Genomic DNA, 17,250 nt, shown 5'->3' on the forward strand with positions numbered 1-17,250 from the left:
TCAAAGGACTGTAGGGCCATATTCTAGTGTCCAAGCTATCTGAGGATCATTTGTTAGCTAGATAGTTCTCTTTGGGTTTAAACATCGCTAAATAATGATGGTACCCCTCTTTCAGCCTCCAAACTACTCTTTAAAAAGCATGGGAGTGCGCTGGGTCGAGCTAAGATGCAGCAAATAGGCACTGGCAGGCTTTAAAAATTCTAACATCCCTGCTCAACCTCTATTATTGTCTGGTTGGTGGTCGCCTCGACGGACAAGTGGGTTTCCTCCGGGTATTCCATTCTTCCTTCTACCAAAATACCCGCACACACAAGTGTCTTTTACGCATTGCGCGGTGATTTTTTCTTATCTTGCTCAGTTAAAATTACTGATATATATATAAAGATCTTGCAAACGCTTTAACATCTGTGGTCGGTCGTACTTCTAACATGAGAGCTTTTGTAGTGGCGTCGTTCTTGGCAGGTATTGTTGAGATTAATTATTTTAGAATCCCGAACTTGTTATTAAATCTTATTATCTAATTCCATTTTGAATGACAAAAGAAATAAAAAATAAGCGTACAACTGTTCTCGGTTAAAAACTTGAATTTCTGAAAACGCATGCACATTAAATGATAGATAAATGCTTAATGGAATACAATCGCATATTTTCTACTTGATCAAATCGGCCTGAATAGTTTTGTCTATAATGGTTGAAATAATTGTAGAACCAATTGAATGGCAGTAGGTTTTCAAAATGTTCGACTTTTAAAGTACGCTTTACTTGTCGTAATTGACGTAGTTGGTTGAATATCTGTAACATTGGCCGTTCTATGGTGGCATTTAACTGCCGTAAGATAACTTGATAACATACGCGAATTGTTTCGTGTTAACCACTTAATGTTCGCGGTATTTATCTAGCTATCTAGTTAATATTCGCGATACTTTTTTGGTAAGATACATATCATAAAACTTAAAACAGACCTATTACCCTTTCAGCTATACAACACTTACAGGTTAACTAGTTATGGTTTGCGAATTCCACTTCGCGAACGTTAACAGGTTATCTTACAGCAGTTATATGCCACCATACGTTGAATAGCTGTTATATTAGCCGTTCTATGGTGGCATATTACTGCCGTAAGATAACATGTTAACGTTCGCGGCTAATTGTTTCGTGTTAACATTGAAATTACATTGATATTTTTATCGAAAAATAAAACTTATGTGTCATCTACAGTATGGCAAAGTACTAGAAGTTAATAATCCACCGTTTCGTTTTAGGTTTAGTGTGCGTATCCGTTGAGGGCGCTGGGAAGTGTTCTGGAAGTCCTAAAAGGTACAACGGCAAAATGTGCGCCTCGACTACCCACTACGAAGACTACCACAAGGGTGCCTGTGGCTGTGGGCCGGCAAGTGGTGACAACCAGGTAGATTCAATTATAACAGGTAAACTCAGGCAGGCAAAAACGATGCACTAGTAGTAGCAGTTGAAGTAGTAGTAGTAGTAGTAGCGGTGTTGGCGGCAGCAGCAGCAGCAGCAGCAGCAGCGGCAGCAGCAGTAGCAGTAGCAGTAGCAGTAGCAGTAGTAGTAGTAGTAGTAGTAGTAGTAGTAGTAGTAGAATCAGCAGCAGTAGTAAAAGCAGCAGCAGCAGCAGTCGTCGGATGAATGCCAGTGCATTAGTAAAAATAGTTGATAAAATTAAAATATCGGCGACGGTTACAAAGTTGGTGTTTACGTGTCCTTCATGTTTAGTGTTAGCACGGCGACTTTGTTGCCTGAAAATGAAAAAAGATCCTCAGAGTCATGTGAATCATTTAATTCAATTTAATAATAGTGATCTTTAACATATATGATAGTTAAAGATAACACATACATAATCTTATCATTATTTGAATGTTTAGTTCCAATGGAACCACAACGGGTTTAACACCGCCCCAAACCAGGCTTTCTTCGATGCTGCCGGAGGATCGTGGTGCGGCCAAAACTGCGGCAAATGTGTACGACTCACAACGACAGGTACACATACCCCTTTATAAATTCACCATTCTAAAACACACGAAAGTTATTTAAAGATTTTGCTCACTTGAACTATATTTTTGACCGTCAGTCAACAACAATTGCTTCAAACTTACAATTGCTCCAAAAGTCTTCTCCAACTAAAATCACGAATAATGTTCCTTTAATGGTTGCGAAGTTGTTGTTGTTGTTGTTGTTTTTCTTCTTCTTCTTCTTCTTCTTCTTCTTCTTCTTCTTCTTCTTCTTCTTCTTCTTCTTCTTCTTCTTCTTCTTCTTCTTCTTCTAGATAACAAAATGACAGATGAAGCAAGTATCTTTTAATAGCATTTCTAGTTTAAAATTAACTGTTTACCAGGTAATGTTTTTATTGTACATTTAGATGTTCAAGGGCACAACATGTGTTATCCTTCCTTACTTTAAAAATGTAACGCTATAACATCGAATATACATGGACAATTTCCCAAAACATGGAGTGAAAGCATCATGGTACCCATTCAAAAGGAAGGTCCGAAAAATTAACCCAATAATTACAAGAGAATACTTTAGCGCAGTTGTTGTTGTTCTTGTTGTCCTTTACAAAATGTTTTGGTGTTTTAATGAATTGAGCAAATTTTACGAAAGAAGATTTTATCAGATTTTTGCTTCAAGCATTTGCATTTTATTTTGTGTGTGTCAAAATGCTCTCGACTATGAAGCAACCATGTATTGTGGTTTCTTGATGATTGATTTTCAAGTATGAAATATATAAGATCAACTAGTGAACAATAGGAAAATTACCCATTTCCTGGTTACAATAATGCAATATGTTTTTCTATAATATATCAAAAATGTTTAAACTTGACCTTACACTAGAGTATTTTTAAGTCAAATGTGGTCATACAATACATTTAACATGCTTGATTAATCATTCCATACTTCTTTCAATATACAGGTGGCTGGGTTGACGGCCAGGGTGGACATGTAAGTGAAGGACAGAGTCACGTGTTCATGGTCACAAATCTATGCCCGAACGTATACCCAAACACTCGGTGGTGCAGTCAGTCAGCAAGCAACGGTTTCAAGTAATTACAGGCTGCACATAATTTCAGTTGCTAGTCTCAGATCGATTTCTGTTCCAAATACTATGTTCAAAAGGTCCAAGTCCTCAACAAGCTCTGAATAGTTTACTCAAAAGAGACACACATATTATGGTTTGCAGTATTTCTAACATTATTTTAAACAACTTTTTCAGCTGTACAGTTTTTTTTTATATACGAGTACATGCTCAAATAATTCACGTTAAAATGTTACCAACGATGTCTTAGATTAGTTCGCACTTTATTGAACAAGGACCAAACACACCACAGTATGTTCTTCGAAACACGTACTTATATTACTTTGAAAGATTTAAGAATTGCTTTTGCATCATCAAAAGCATTTGATCTTTGCCCTTCATTTTCAGCCAATCAGGAGCGCTGGATTTTTAAAATGTTTAGTTTCATGTTTGTGAATAATTGTATTGTATTGCTAAAGACGTATATTCGTGATAAAGTAATTTTCTATGAATGCGCATGCGCATATAGACACGTTTACTGTTTACACATGTATGCAAAGGCGCATTTTCAGTGTAAACGCAGATTTCGCTGCGATCCGCTCTCATAGATCACTTATTCACGAAAAGAATACTTAAAAAAACTCTAACCAATACATAAATAATTTGTTCGTTATATTTGGAGTCGTTATATCCGGAATTTACTGTACCGCTTGACGACCATTTGGGTGCGCCATCTTACTACCTGGGCCATATATGTTATTGAAAAATTTATGTAAGTTTAAATCATATAGAGCAGAACCCAGGACAAGTTATTTTATATACAGTTGAACACTGTTGGCTCGACTCGCTTGGCTCGATTATCTCCTTGGCTCGAACTGGATGTAAAGGACCGATATTTTCTACTAAATGTTAGCATTACTGCTTATATGACTAAACAATGCATTGATACAAAAATCAGCTAGTTTTAACAAAAAAGAGAGTCAAAATTGCAAATATTGGAGAGTGTAGCTGTAAAGGTATTATCAGATTGCTGTCATTGGTACACACGGAATATTCATTTTGTTTAGAAACCAAGATGGCTACCACAACCATTTCGACCTTGAAAATGGTGCAGGGCAGCTGAGCGCAATCGGTTGGGCTGACAAGAATCCGGAGGTGACATGGGAGTTTGCAGACTGTACCGCAGCGCACAATGCGGACGGCAGAACAGCCAGTGATGCCATGTACCACTCGTGTCAATGCAGCGGTCATGGGAAATAGAATACCCCTGGTCTTGCTTGTGAAGTATAACATGAATACATTTTAGAAGGTCTTTGCTTTGTTTCAAATCTAAGGGATCGCCGCTATGAACAGGGTGTTTCGAGGTCCGATTGACTATGTAACAAGAAACATTATGTTTACGTTACTTATAAATATGTTTGAATCTTAAATCCTACATAGTACAAAAAACAGTTAAGTTTTAAATTTTTCAGATTGAATTAGGAAGCAAAATATATGCCATTATGTACATATGTTAATTTGAACACTTCAACTAGCTTAATTTTACAACGGAATATTTTAATTGCATTAAGTTTCAAAAAATAACAACACGATAGCATATGCATTTAGTAAGTACATGTAGGTAAGATTTTTTTTATTACAGTGACATGTGTTATCTTATCAGTAAATTAATTAAGAAGACAAAAGTCATGGGCCTATAAGTGACCATTATACAGAGCTAGCTATAAATGTACAATCACAATCAGTATACGTAGTACAGTTGATACGTTAACATGGCATGGTAAATGTTGTGGTTTTTAATTTATTTTTAAATGTCTATATAATCTGCTTCTCCTGAAAGCAAACGCCTTTACTAAGAATTTTGCAGTTTTCCGAGCGTATTCATTTAAAAGTTATTTTAATTGTTCGTGCGTTGATTTTATACTACAATCAAGCAAGGTTATCTCATAGTTATTAATAACAACTTCAGACCTCAGCTTAAAATCGTTTGTGTAGACGGTCTCGACCATGTTATGCCTTCGGATGTAAATGGCTCTTAACCTAAACTATGATAATACATATATGTGGCTTCACAACATTTGGCCAACTCCCAATTCCCCAAAACATGTAACGGGCACTTCATGTTCACTCACTGGAAACAATTGTACCTCAAATAATAAATGAAAACTTTTTAAGTGTTAACATACTTAGCCCTCCTCAGCCACTTCAGTAATTAAAAGTCGAGGTATCCAATTCGAGTGTTTTGATTCCTAGGTTGATCTCTTGGTCTTAGAATTATGAAAACAATATGTTCTTGTACTCTAATATGCACAAAATTATCAAATAATCCGCTTTTGTTCGTATATTTTACATGTTAGATTTTACATACAAGATACAAACAAAAATCAAATAAGAGCCACAGGTCTACAGGAGAACCTCGTTGGGCTGAACTCCCAGGGACCGGCGAAAATACCTCGAGCCTCGGAAAATTCCACCAAGTGGGAATGCTTACCTTCAGTCTAAAGAAACTTGTCCTTTAGATCCAGTTCGAGCCAAGAAGAAATCCGAGCCAACGGGTTTCGACTGTAAGTAGTTTGTATTGTGTCTGCCTGTCTGGTCTTAGCCTTGTGCATTTTAACAGGGTCTTTGGCTTTAGGGATTGTCCTTTTAGTTTCTATCGTATTACTCAACGTACATCCAAATATTGGTAAATGTTTGCGTAACAGCCTTGGCACAGTCAGTGGAACTTTGGCACGGTCAGTGAAACCTTGGCACAGTCAGTGAAACCTTGGCACAGTTAGTGAAACCTTGGCACAGTCAGTAAAACCTTGGCACAGTTAGTGAAACCTTGGCACAGTCAGTGGAACTTTGGCAGTCAGTGAAACCTTGGCACAGTCAGTAAAACCTTGGCACGGTCAGTGAAACCTTGGCACAGTCAGTGAAACCTTGGCACAGTCAGTAAAACCTTGGCACAGTTAGTGAAACCTTGGCACAGTCAGTTGAACTTTGGCACAGTCAGTAAAACATTGGCATGGTTAGTGAAACCTTGGCACAGTCAGTGGAACTTTGGCACGGTCAGTGAAACCTTGGCACGGTTAGTGAAACCTTGGCACAGTTAGTGAAACCTTGGCACAGTTAGTGTAACTTTGGCACAGTTAGTGAAACCTTGGCACAGTCAGTGGAACTTTGGCACGGTCACAAGAGATATCTGTTTGGTTTATCATGTGTTCTGTCATGTCTTCCGTCTTAGAAGATACATGACGTCACTTTCTAAGTGTAGGAAATTGTGAACAGTTCAATAATTACAACTCTAGGTATCAGTTTTCCCCATTCTTCTTTTACTTTATCAAAGAGCATCCGTCCAAAGCATAACTTGCAAACTATAGAAAGGAACTTTGAAACCATATATAGCAATGTTTAACGTTGATATCATATATAGAAATGTTAACTTTCAAACCATATATAGCAATGTTAACGTTGATACCATATATAGCAATGTTTAACGTTGATATCATATAAAGCAATGTTTAACGTTGATATCATATATAGAAATGTTAACGTTGATACCATATAAAGCAATGTTTAACGTTGATATCATATATAGAAATGTTAACGTTGATACCATATAAAGCAATGTTTAACGTTGATATCATATATAGAAATGTTAACGTTGTTACCATATATAGCAATGTAAATGTTGATACCATATATAGAACTTTGATACCATAAATAGCAATGTTTACTTTGCAACCATGTATAGATAATGTTAACTTTGATACCATATATAGCAATGTTAAAATATATACAGCTTTCTTGCAAAGTTATCTCCCCTTGAACTCAGATTTTTTTTTAAACATACATGTTGTTTACTTGGCCACAATTTCGACAAAATATCTTAAGCATAACAGGCCTAAGTTTCTTATTTCATTTACCAAAATTAATTACTTAAAGTAAACGTGTCAACATAAAAACTAGTTTATCTTGATTGTCTTAAATAATTTATAACTTATTTTCAATGTCTTAAAACTCTTCAAAATAAAAACTTAACACAAAATGTACCAAGACCAAACCAAAATAGTGTGCTTTGCTTGATCCTGTTAGATCGTATATGGGACTTAAGAATGTTTAAGAAAATGGGACAAGAAGCATAAATCAAATATCACTGGAAGGACTTGAATTAAACTTTGAACATTGTGAAGTTGTGCACAGCGCAGGAATTGTTACTCTTGGGCACATTTATACAAACTTATCTCCCCTTATTCTATGATTTTTTTTTCTAACAAAGATTGCCTGAAGCATTACTCAGTAAGGATTTTGATAACTATGAATGTTGCTAGTAACATTTTGCAGTTGTACACAGCAAAGGATTTCTAGCTATGATTTCACTCTAAAATAACATTCCTTCTAACATTGTTCAGGGGATACATCAGTTTTCGAAAAAAGAACTTTGAAAACAACATTTCTAGTTTATTTTGAGACAATCAGTACAAATGCCACCATTTTAAGCTGTACTGGTCCAGCAGAATCCATGATTCATACATCAAAAGAAATCAAATATTTCCAAAATAATTAGTTCATTCTATTTTAATTTTAATATAACATGGCAAGGTTAACTCTATTCAACTAGTCTGTTTTTATTACATCCTGAACTAAAATGTACATCATATATTATTTGTTCCAATGCTTAACAAATCTATAATTTAATGAACATCACAAGGCAACAAAATAGACATGATCTGAACTAAAAACAATGAAATGAAAACAAATTAATATCTATATATATAATTAATATATATTTATATGCTCTAAAATAGCACAAATAGTACTAAATTAAATAAATGTGAATACAAAAATGTATTTTATCACTACACTGTTTAATAGTAGTTCTTTGTATAAAAAGACTATACAATCTATATATTTTCGCACTTTGCAAATGGACGGCTAAGGTATTTGTGATGTGGTGATGGTTTATCGAGGCGTCTTTTTCAAGTTTCGCACCCCAACTGGTTTTCCCCGAGATGCTGCAGCTGCACCTTTACCTGGAAAAATATACATTATGTATTATATGCTTTTCTGTGGTTAACAGAGCTTTGTCAGTGAAATAAAAATATTATTTCGCTGTTTCAGACCGTGAACATATCTTAATTATATCTTAAACAGATTTGAAGTTTCAGCCCACTCTAACAACAAAATCAAACAAGTGGAAGCACAAGGCAGGGACACAATTTCATTTCCAAAATGATGCTACAAAAAAAATAAAAAAATGTTTGTTTAAGTGTAAGATAGAAATATATTTCACCTCAAAAACACCAAAAGTAAAAAAAGTCGCTACTCCGCTTGTGAAACATAGCTCTTGGTGCTCACCTATTAAAATATATTGTAATCTTACACTGAAACAAACAATTACCCTCTTAGGCTCTATATAAATAAGATTCAGTTATTGTAAACAGCTTACTTATTACTATCTTTCATGATAATATTCTCATGTCAGCAAGTGGCAAGTTTGAATGTAAATGTGCACTATATTTCACCAAAAGTAAATACACTATGTGGCAAATTAAACTTTTGCTGCTTAGTGCTCATTGATGACATATATTGCTTTCTTTCACTATAGCAAACAATTTTCTTGCATACCGGTCGTGTGTTTCCGGTCATGTGATCGGTGCTGGAAAAACTCATCTTACACCCCCCATGTAAGATGAGTCACGCGCAACAACGCGCCACTTTTTATTTCTATTATTGTATGGTTTAAGGAAAGTATAGTATGCTTACGCGTGTGCCCTCGGGTTGGATTTTTTAATCCTTACCGGAAACACATGATAGATACTTATAATCCTCTATGGATTCACCATTAAGTCAACACAAGATTTTCCAGTGAGCATAACACACCTTCAAATAAGAATTTTTCATTTTGTCAATTAGTTAAGATAAAAAAATTTGGGAAACAGAATTGAAGAATTTCCCATTTTATCAAATGGGAAAACATTGTAAAGAGGTTACCTTCTAAGCAAGTGGCTGTGACAAACTGCAAATACATACCTGTGGGAGGCTGTTTGTTGAGAGCAAGAAGTCGTCGTGGATTTTGTTTACACCCATCTTTCCCCATCAGGTGGTTCTTCCAGCCATCCTCTCCTGTCAGATGATTCTGGTGGCACAGGGGACAATGGTTCATGTTGTTCTTCGATGCTGGAATAATGTTAATGTTAAATCAATACTATATTTCATATTATAAGTAACAGGGTTAGGAGATGACCTGATATGGAATATAAAGGGCAAATGATACATTTAAGGTTTCCTTCGCCCTGTATATCCCATATTGGGTCACCTACTAACACCACAGCTATATATCACGTCATCAACATGTTAACATTCATCAATTTATGGGAAATGTTTCTTTTTTCAGGGCAATCAGAAAATAGACGAGATATCATTTAGTGATCAAATTATAAAACTAGACCCCCATTTTTTTCTATTGGGCTTATACCAATAGTTCAAGTTCTACAAAAAGAAAGCTTAATATGAACCAAACTCAATCAATCAAGCCCTCGTACCATTACAAGCCTTCTCGGCCACGTGTTGTTCATACTCAGGTTTTGTGATGGCCTCCGTGCAGCGGTTACACTTGGCATAGTTTGACTTGGCCTCACACTCGGTCAACAGGTGGTCAGTGTAGCTGGCTATCTCAACAACCTGAAGCAAATATCTCAGTTTCAAAGACTGGGGCAATAAAACAATAAACAGACCTCTCCACATACTTTTTGTCTTGCCATCTCAACAACTGTGAGTCATTTGAGAACCAGATGATGCTTTTTGTGACTTTTAGTTCAAAACGATAACAAGACCTCCCCACATACTTTTTGCTTTGCCATCTCAACAAATTTGGAGTCCTTTGAGAACCAGGCGATGCTTTTTGTGACTTCTAGTTCATTCTCGGACCAGAGAGTCCAACTAAGCCTCACACCTTTATCTTTAATCTTCATATAATTAAATATTTTGAATGTTAACAAGCTTCAATGGGCAAAATCTATCACAACTGGGCAGTCAACAAGCTAAAAAAGGTTTAACAGCATTTACCAATAAAGATGCCAACAGTAGCATCATTCTATCAATATTTGGAAATTGCCATAATGACAATAACTGTATAGGCAACAATGGACACCACCTTCCAACATGGAGCAATTCACATGTTTAACTTTTCATTACTTGATTATGAACAAAGAATTTAAATAATTTACCTGTTTACAATTGGCACATCTTTTCAGCATGGGGCAGTTCTTCCAGTAATGCAGATCCAGCCCTTCCTCTGTAAAGCTGGGGTTCTTTTCTCCGCAGAAAATACAGATACTGTAAAATGGAAGTGTACCATGCTTGAAAATAGTTCCTTTATTTTTTGTCTATACATTAACTCACAGAAGATTAGGGTAACCAAAAGGTTGAATTGAACAGTGATATAACTACCGTTTGGATAAAGTATGATGCTATTCACTTATACACTTATACCGCATGCCAGTTATTGAACAATCTCCTTGACAACATGGTTCAAAACATCAATGTCACCCTCTATTCTCATTATTGGTTTTATACAATTGCTCTAAAGTTCTTGCTTATAATTTCAATAACATGGGTTTTGGGTGCCTATGTAAACTATAACTTAACACAAAAACAATGGACTGATGTAGCCGAACTATTCTTTAACTTACAGACTATGGATGGAAAGTGTGGTTATTATCACTTAATTCACAGACTATGTGTATCATTCACTGAAAATGAACATTAAACCATTTCATTTAACATTCCTTTTTTAAAACAACATTTAAAGCTTCTGACAGCTTGGGAATGTGTTTCCAAAAAACTAACTTGTCCATGTTGTAGACGGACGTGTCATCATCAGGGTCAGCCTTGGACAGAGTCTTGTTAAGTTTAGGCTTGACCATTGGTCTCTGAAAAATACATTGATTTTGAATTAAAGTAACAATTTTTTTTTTTTTTTTTTAAATTTTGATGTTGTTTTTCTTTCATGGCAAATATATTTATTCATTGTAATATATTTACAACCTATTATACAAATCAAAATCAAACATCTAACTCCAATTTCTTGAAAGTCCCTTATAACAGGAGTAAGCCAATCTATCTAAAAAAATTCTGGTATAATAAGTGGACTTTTTTACATATTTAAAGATTTTTTGGACTTAAACACAGAAATATCTTGATGATAATCTGAAATATCTTGATAATAATCGCAATATACTTATTTTTGTTTAGTGCAATAAAGATTTAATAAACAATTTGGCTTACTTCTACTTAGGCTTGTACTTTTCTACAACTTGATAAGCATTCATTGTAACATTCATGAGAATTGTATCATATAAAGATTTAAAGAAATTTACTTGTGATAACTTTTTTTCTTATCTTAGATTAAATCTATGATTAAATTTGGGATTATTTCTTGGGGTTATATACATTAAGTACTGTACTGTATGATTTGTACACTATGGAAAACCCATTCATAATACTTAATGAAGTCTGGGACTAATACTCCCAGATGAAGTTTAATGGAAATTTTGGTCACATGCGTAACTGAATATAATGATTTATGGGAAAAAGTTACATCATGCAGTTACATGTATAACAATTTTATGGGATGATACACTGTTGTTTAAGAATTATATATAATTGAATTTTTTGTCATTCTTGAAATGAAAATACACATGGCAATTAATTGCAAAGAAATATGAAAAATATTGATATTTTGTCATACTTGAAATGAAATTTATTGCACAGGAATATGTCAGAAGAAAATAAATCTGATCAGTATAACTTTAAGTAATAAGACCTGGATGTATAATTAATTATCTGCATATTATTGAAATAAGTGAGTCTCAAATGATTGAAAATGAAATATTTCTTGACAAAATATTTCAGTAGAACATTATTGTATTATGTTTGCGAAACCTGATAAAAAGCCCTTATGAAATACAACAAGAGCTGTCACTGAGACAGCGCGCTCGACTATTCCGCCCCTTTTCAGTGTAAGGATTGAAAAGTTTTGGCGAAACATGCATGGATCACTGTTAGATTAGATTTCAAGATTGCAATACATGATGTGCGGAGATATTAACATAAATGTGGTTACATGCAAATTTTTAACCAGAATCTTTAAGTGTAATAATAAAGGGCTATTATTTGCAAAACACAGTTATCTAACTTGGTTATTCAATTACGTTGGGTGGTTGAATACCATTGTATAAAGTCACAATGCAATACATCAAGTAGTTGCTGAGATATTATCCTATGTGGGCTAACATGCAAGACCTTTTCCAGAATTTCTAAGTCGAATAATAAAGGGGCAAAAATTATATAATATGAAAGATAGAGTTATCTTACTTGATTAAATAAGAAGGTTCAATGGTTGGGAGACTGTGTGTAAAGATTCAATGCAATACATGATGTATTTGCTGAAGCATTGACTTAAAATTGGTTACATGCTAAACCTTAACCAGAATTTCTATGTTGAATAAAAAAGGGGCCATTATTTGAATTTAATGCAAACTAGAGTTATCTTACTTGGTTATTTAAGTAGATTGGATGGCTGAGTGCCATTTTAAATAGTTTCAATGCAATTCATCCAGTAGTTGCTGAGATATTAACCTGTATGTGCTTACATGCAAAACCTTAACCAGAATTTCTGAGTCGAATAATAAAGGGCAATTATTTGCATTAAATGCAAACTAGTTAATTAGTTAACTTAGTTAATTAAGTAGGATGGATGGTTGAGTACCATTGTATCAAGTCTAAATGCAATACATCAAGTAGTTGCTGAGATAAAACCTATGTGTGCTTGCACACAAAGCCTTTACCAAGGGGTGACACCGACGCCGATGCTTGGGTGAGTAGTATAGCTCTCCTTATTCTTCGAATAGCTGAGCTTAAAACAGTTGGTCAAGGTCAATTAAAAAATTAACAACAGCTGTTGTGAAAATGTGGTGCTCGTCCTACACCTCTTTTTGTAAAAATGTATTGATTTGCATTCAATGCTACAGAATTTGAAAAACTAGCGCTAAACCAGACAAGTGCCGTGTTACTAAGAGCATCCCTACATTTATGGAGGCTATTCGTTGCCAAAAGTCCAGACGTGTAATTCCCACAATGTGCTTCTTAATCATACTAAATATCTCTTACATTTGTCAATGTAGACATGCTATTTGTTGTTTCTATTCGTCAGTTGTTCCATATTGATTTGTCATTTGTCATTATGGTAGTCAAAATGTATATTTGTCAGATCGACCCTGAATAAACTCACTAAAACATAGATCCTATAACTTGCCTTTAACAATATGATGATGAAATTTAGAAAGCCGAATCATGCATATGTAAAACTGCAATCGTACCGTCGACACTCGCATTCGTAAAATGAACATCTGCAGTCCAACAAGCTAAGTCCAGGTTTACAAAAGTCAATTGACAAGTTCAGAATTACAAGGATAGACGATTTCGCCTATACCTTATATGGTAAATGTCACCGAAAGAAACGAAGGTGAATGGGCGGAGCTAACGAATCAGATTTTATTTCGTTTATTTCCGTCGAATCAAGCAAGGGAGATAACATCTTCGCCTACCTCCTGTAAATTCCCGGTTGTAAGTCCGTGTACTCTCTCTTTATTTCACAATAAAGACTAAAATTAACTTCATCTTTTATTTTATTTTGACGATCAATGTTCCTAAATGGGTTTTAAATCACCATATTATTTAGTCAATTGCAGTTGGGTGTATTTGAGCTGGGCTCACGGACCCAGATTTATACTGCCACTGTCAGTTTTTTTTTTACTTATATACCCAAGCAGGCAAAAATTGTTCATTTATTTTATTTACAAGTGGACCATGGGCGGGTCGTTCAGTGGGGGGGGGGAACTGTAGGGCCTGTGTCCCCCCCCCCCCCCCAGTTGGCCCGCAAGTAAACTTAAAGGTTATTTTTTTGTCAATATTTCTCAGAAAAAAAGTACTTAATTACGCCATAATGCACCATTTCAGACTAAAAATATTTGATATATTCTAGGGGGAGTACCCCTTAACCCCACTTCCCACATTTTAAACATATTAATGGCATGCCCACTCCAGGGTTCATGTCCAAAAAGTTGTGCCCTTAAGTAACGCCCCTCTAATGAAAGTCCCTGTTCAAAACCTGCTCCAGCAAACCCACGAAACTTTTTATGGACATCATAATGATATCCACCTAGTTTTGTCTGATGTTATACATTTACTATCTTAATAAGCATGTATGGTGTAAACGTGTAATTTCAATACATCATTGAAACAAAATATCCATGTGGATGGAAGAACAGCCCTCCAACCCACTTGTGTCTCCCAGTTATGAATTACGGGATCTGCCATTGTTAACCATAACAATCAAGTGGGAGATTTCAAGAACATGAAAAAATAGATATCGTGAGTCTTAGATTAGAAAAACAAACAATTTTTCCCCTCCAAAAGGGCTATGTCCGCTTCACCTAAATGTGAAAAAAGCCCTGACTGTTGAGTGTGGGTGGGGTATAAAAGGTAGCAGCAAGTAATAATTGTTTATTAGCAATAAATTGACTTCATCATTAAAATACTTAATTAATTACCTATAAAATAATATTCATTACAGTATAACGTACGAGTTATATGAAGTTGTAATCTTAGTGTACTTTATCCATGCAGCTACCAGGTAAAAACCTCTGAGGCATCTTAGTGAATATTTTCCACTTAATGAAAATTTAGATTTTTTTCTTCGTAAATTTTAAATTATCTAATATTACTTGCAATCTTAGGAGAACCAAGTGTCTTGAATCTTTAAACAATTTATAAATTATAGCCCCAATTAAAACTTATACATGACAACTTTAATGACAGTAAGGAATTCTGACATCAAGGCTATAACAAGGCATTGATTTTTACATCTTTGAAAGTAGAACTTATTAAAACATTTAATTATTCAATATACTATACAATCTCTTTAATAGCAGAAATAAAAAAGCACAGTATTCTTCATGTCACAATAAGGCATACATTATAATATAATTTATGGAAAATATAAAATTTTGAACATGCAGAACAATTTAAGATAAAAATAATTTAGGTAGTATATTATAATAAAATGATTACTTTACACAAAATTTAATGAAAAATAACATGATACATTATAATGAAATAAATCAAAAACAAATCATTGAGGTCATAAATATTTGTCTACAAACCCTTGAACGCAGAAATAAAAACTAAAATAGAACACAAATGATCAACCAAAACCTAAACATAACTTAAAGATAAGAGCATCATGGAGCATACACCACCATGTCTGTTGTTTTCCAGTCGAAAAAGGGACATAACTCAGCAATTTTTAAGTCAGAGTTATGGGCCTTGCTGTACATGTGCGTTTTGTCACTGGCAACATGTGTACCAAGTTTCATTTGAATATTTTGAACAGTTTTTAGCAAAGGCCAAGATTGAAGGTTTTGCAGGCCAATGTCCCAACAACAACATACCAAGACCAACAAAATTTTAAAAAATCTTGGAAATAACAACAGACAAGCTGAAAATCATTGAACTTCTCTACAAAGCAACACGTTACTCTACCAAAGGGAATATATAGGCACATTCATGGTACTTACTCTTGATTTGGTCTTAAACTATTGTGTAATATAAGAAACTAAATATATTCAATTGTCTAAACTCATGCTACACATGTTTTAAAATGTACACTACATTTTTTATTATGCAAACAATTATTTTAATGAAATTGAAATATATTTCTATATCCAATAATACTCATGGAAACATATCATTTTTTTCACATACAGGATAATTAGATCTCTAGCCCCAGACTTTGAACTATTGCCTGGAACCATTTACAACATCATGCACATAGCATAATAGGTGAATAGTTGAATTATGAAACAAATTATTGTATGATATTTATCACACTCATTGACATGGTGCTAGGCATGTGTATGGTCGTGTGCAATAGGTGTAATGTTATGTGACTTAAATTTAACAAACAGAAATATAATAAAATGAACAATGAAGATGGTACATACCTTTGAAGGTTTCTTCGATTCCAACGCACTCTCATCAACAGGCTGAAATGAAATGGTCATAATAACAATACTTGGCTTATGGCTCCTTATTAGATAAATGGAAAAAATAACGTCCGTCACATTAAAAAAATAGAAGTCATATTTCAGCCGATTTTTTATGGTTTAACAATAAAATGAATATTCAGCTTGTAAAAAAACAACATAATAAGATAGTTGATGCATTAGTTTTGAAATAAAATACAAAAATGTATGACCTGGTTATTGTGACGGATGTTACTTTGACATTTTTCTTAGTGGAAAAAAGGTAGTTTTGCTTAATATTTTTGTTAAACAATCATAAAATCCACACAGGAACTCGGAAATACTACTTGCGATATATTCTAGCTGGTTGTAAAGACAGCTATGGGTGAAAAGTTTGTAACAGGTTTTAAAAAGGACAGGGTGCTGCAGAAGGCTAACACCACAGAAGGATAATTTACAATGGACCATTTTCACCCAATACATACTTGAATCAATTTCATTAACAAACTCACCATGAAGATAACTACAATTTTCTTTATTTACATCAAATAACATAAGCTGACAGCGAAAATGAATTTGTTAGCTTTCCAAATTATAGCCCTAAATTTAAGAAGAGCTTCACTGTAGTCCACTAGTAACCAAATAGAACCAGCTGTCAACCTATGATTTGGTTAAAAATCCAACAAATCCTGCCTATATGCTGCAGCTGATGATTCTAAGTTTCTGAATTTATTACCGGTACCTACCGCCTTGCCGGCAGCCATATCTTTAAGCTGCTGCAGCTGTTTCTGAAGTCCATCAATCTCTTGTTGTTTTCTGGCTTCCTCATCAGCTTTCTGACGCTTTATAACAAAATAATTGTTCAATATAATTGATAATAGCAAAGTAACAAAGCGCAGAATTGACAGTAAATTTTGCTGGTCTCCCTCTGGTTGCCAGGTTGCCTTGTCAAGGTTTTCACATGAAACTTAAAAACTTACCACCTGAATTTTAATAAATAACACACAGCAATAAAGGCGAGTAGCTCATCTTATGTTTCAAAGGGAAGTTACTATTGCGGTATGTTGACCTTAACAAAAAAAACACAGCAATGAAGAGCAATAAAAGGGAGCAACATCACAAAAGCTACAAAGGGCAGTAACTCCT

General features: G+C 34.5%; 2 protein-coding genes across 7 annotated transcripts in view; one reads left to right on the top strand and one right to left on the bottom strand.

The window, feature by feature from the left end:
• The first annotated feature begins 395 nt into the window (after positions 1-395).
• LOC128203272 (endoglucanase-like) lies at positions 396-4,343 on the top strand. Its single transcript, XM_052904608.1, has 5 exons — positions 396-462; positions 1,263-1,408; positions 1,884-1,998; positions 2,930-3,059; positions 4,099-4,343. The coding sequence occupies exons 1-5, from the start codon at positions 429-431 to the stop codon at positions 4,289-4,291; spliced, it is 618 nt and encodes a 205-aa protein (XP_052760568.1). The 5' UTR covers positions 396-428; the 3' UTR covers positions 4,292-4,343.
• Positions 4,344-7,464: 3,121 nt separating this feature from the next.
• Positions 7,465-17,250, bottom strand: part of LOC128203000 (centrosomal protein of 104 kDa-like) — a 34,875-nt gene continuing 25,089 nt past the window's right edge. For 5 of the 6 annotated variants that reach the window (XM_052904226.1, XM_052904224.1, XM_052904230.1 and 2 more), the window contains 8 exons: positions 16,851-16,946; positions 16,084-16,125; positions 15,658-15,675; positions 10,868-10,950; positions 10,246-10,354; positions 9,562-9,700; positions 9,050-9,196; positions 7,465-8,049 (listed from right to left, as the gene is read on the bottom strand). In XM_052904226.1, coding sequence (XP_052760186.1) covers positions 7,979-8,049; positions 9,050-9,196; positions 9,562-9,700; positions 10,246-10,354; positions 10,868-10,950; positions 15,658-15,675; positions 16,084-16,125; positions 16,851-16,946 — 705 coding nt within the window. In that variant the 3' untranslated portion in view covers positions 7,465-7,978. The remainder of the gene's footprint in view (positions 8,050-9,049; positions 9,197-9,561; positions 9,701-10,245; positions 10,355-10,867; positions 10,951-15,657; positions 15,676-16,083; positions 16,126-16,850; positions 16,947-17,250) is intronic. The other variant, XM_052904227.1, reaches the window with a different exon arrangement.

Source organism: Mya arenaria, chromosome 9 (assembly GCF_026914265.1).
Source record: "Mya arenaria isolate MELC-2E11 chromosome 9, ASM2691426v1".
Lineage (NCBI taxonomy): Eukaryota > Metazoa > Mollusca > Bivalvia > Myida > Myidae > Mya > Mya arenaria.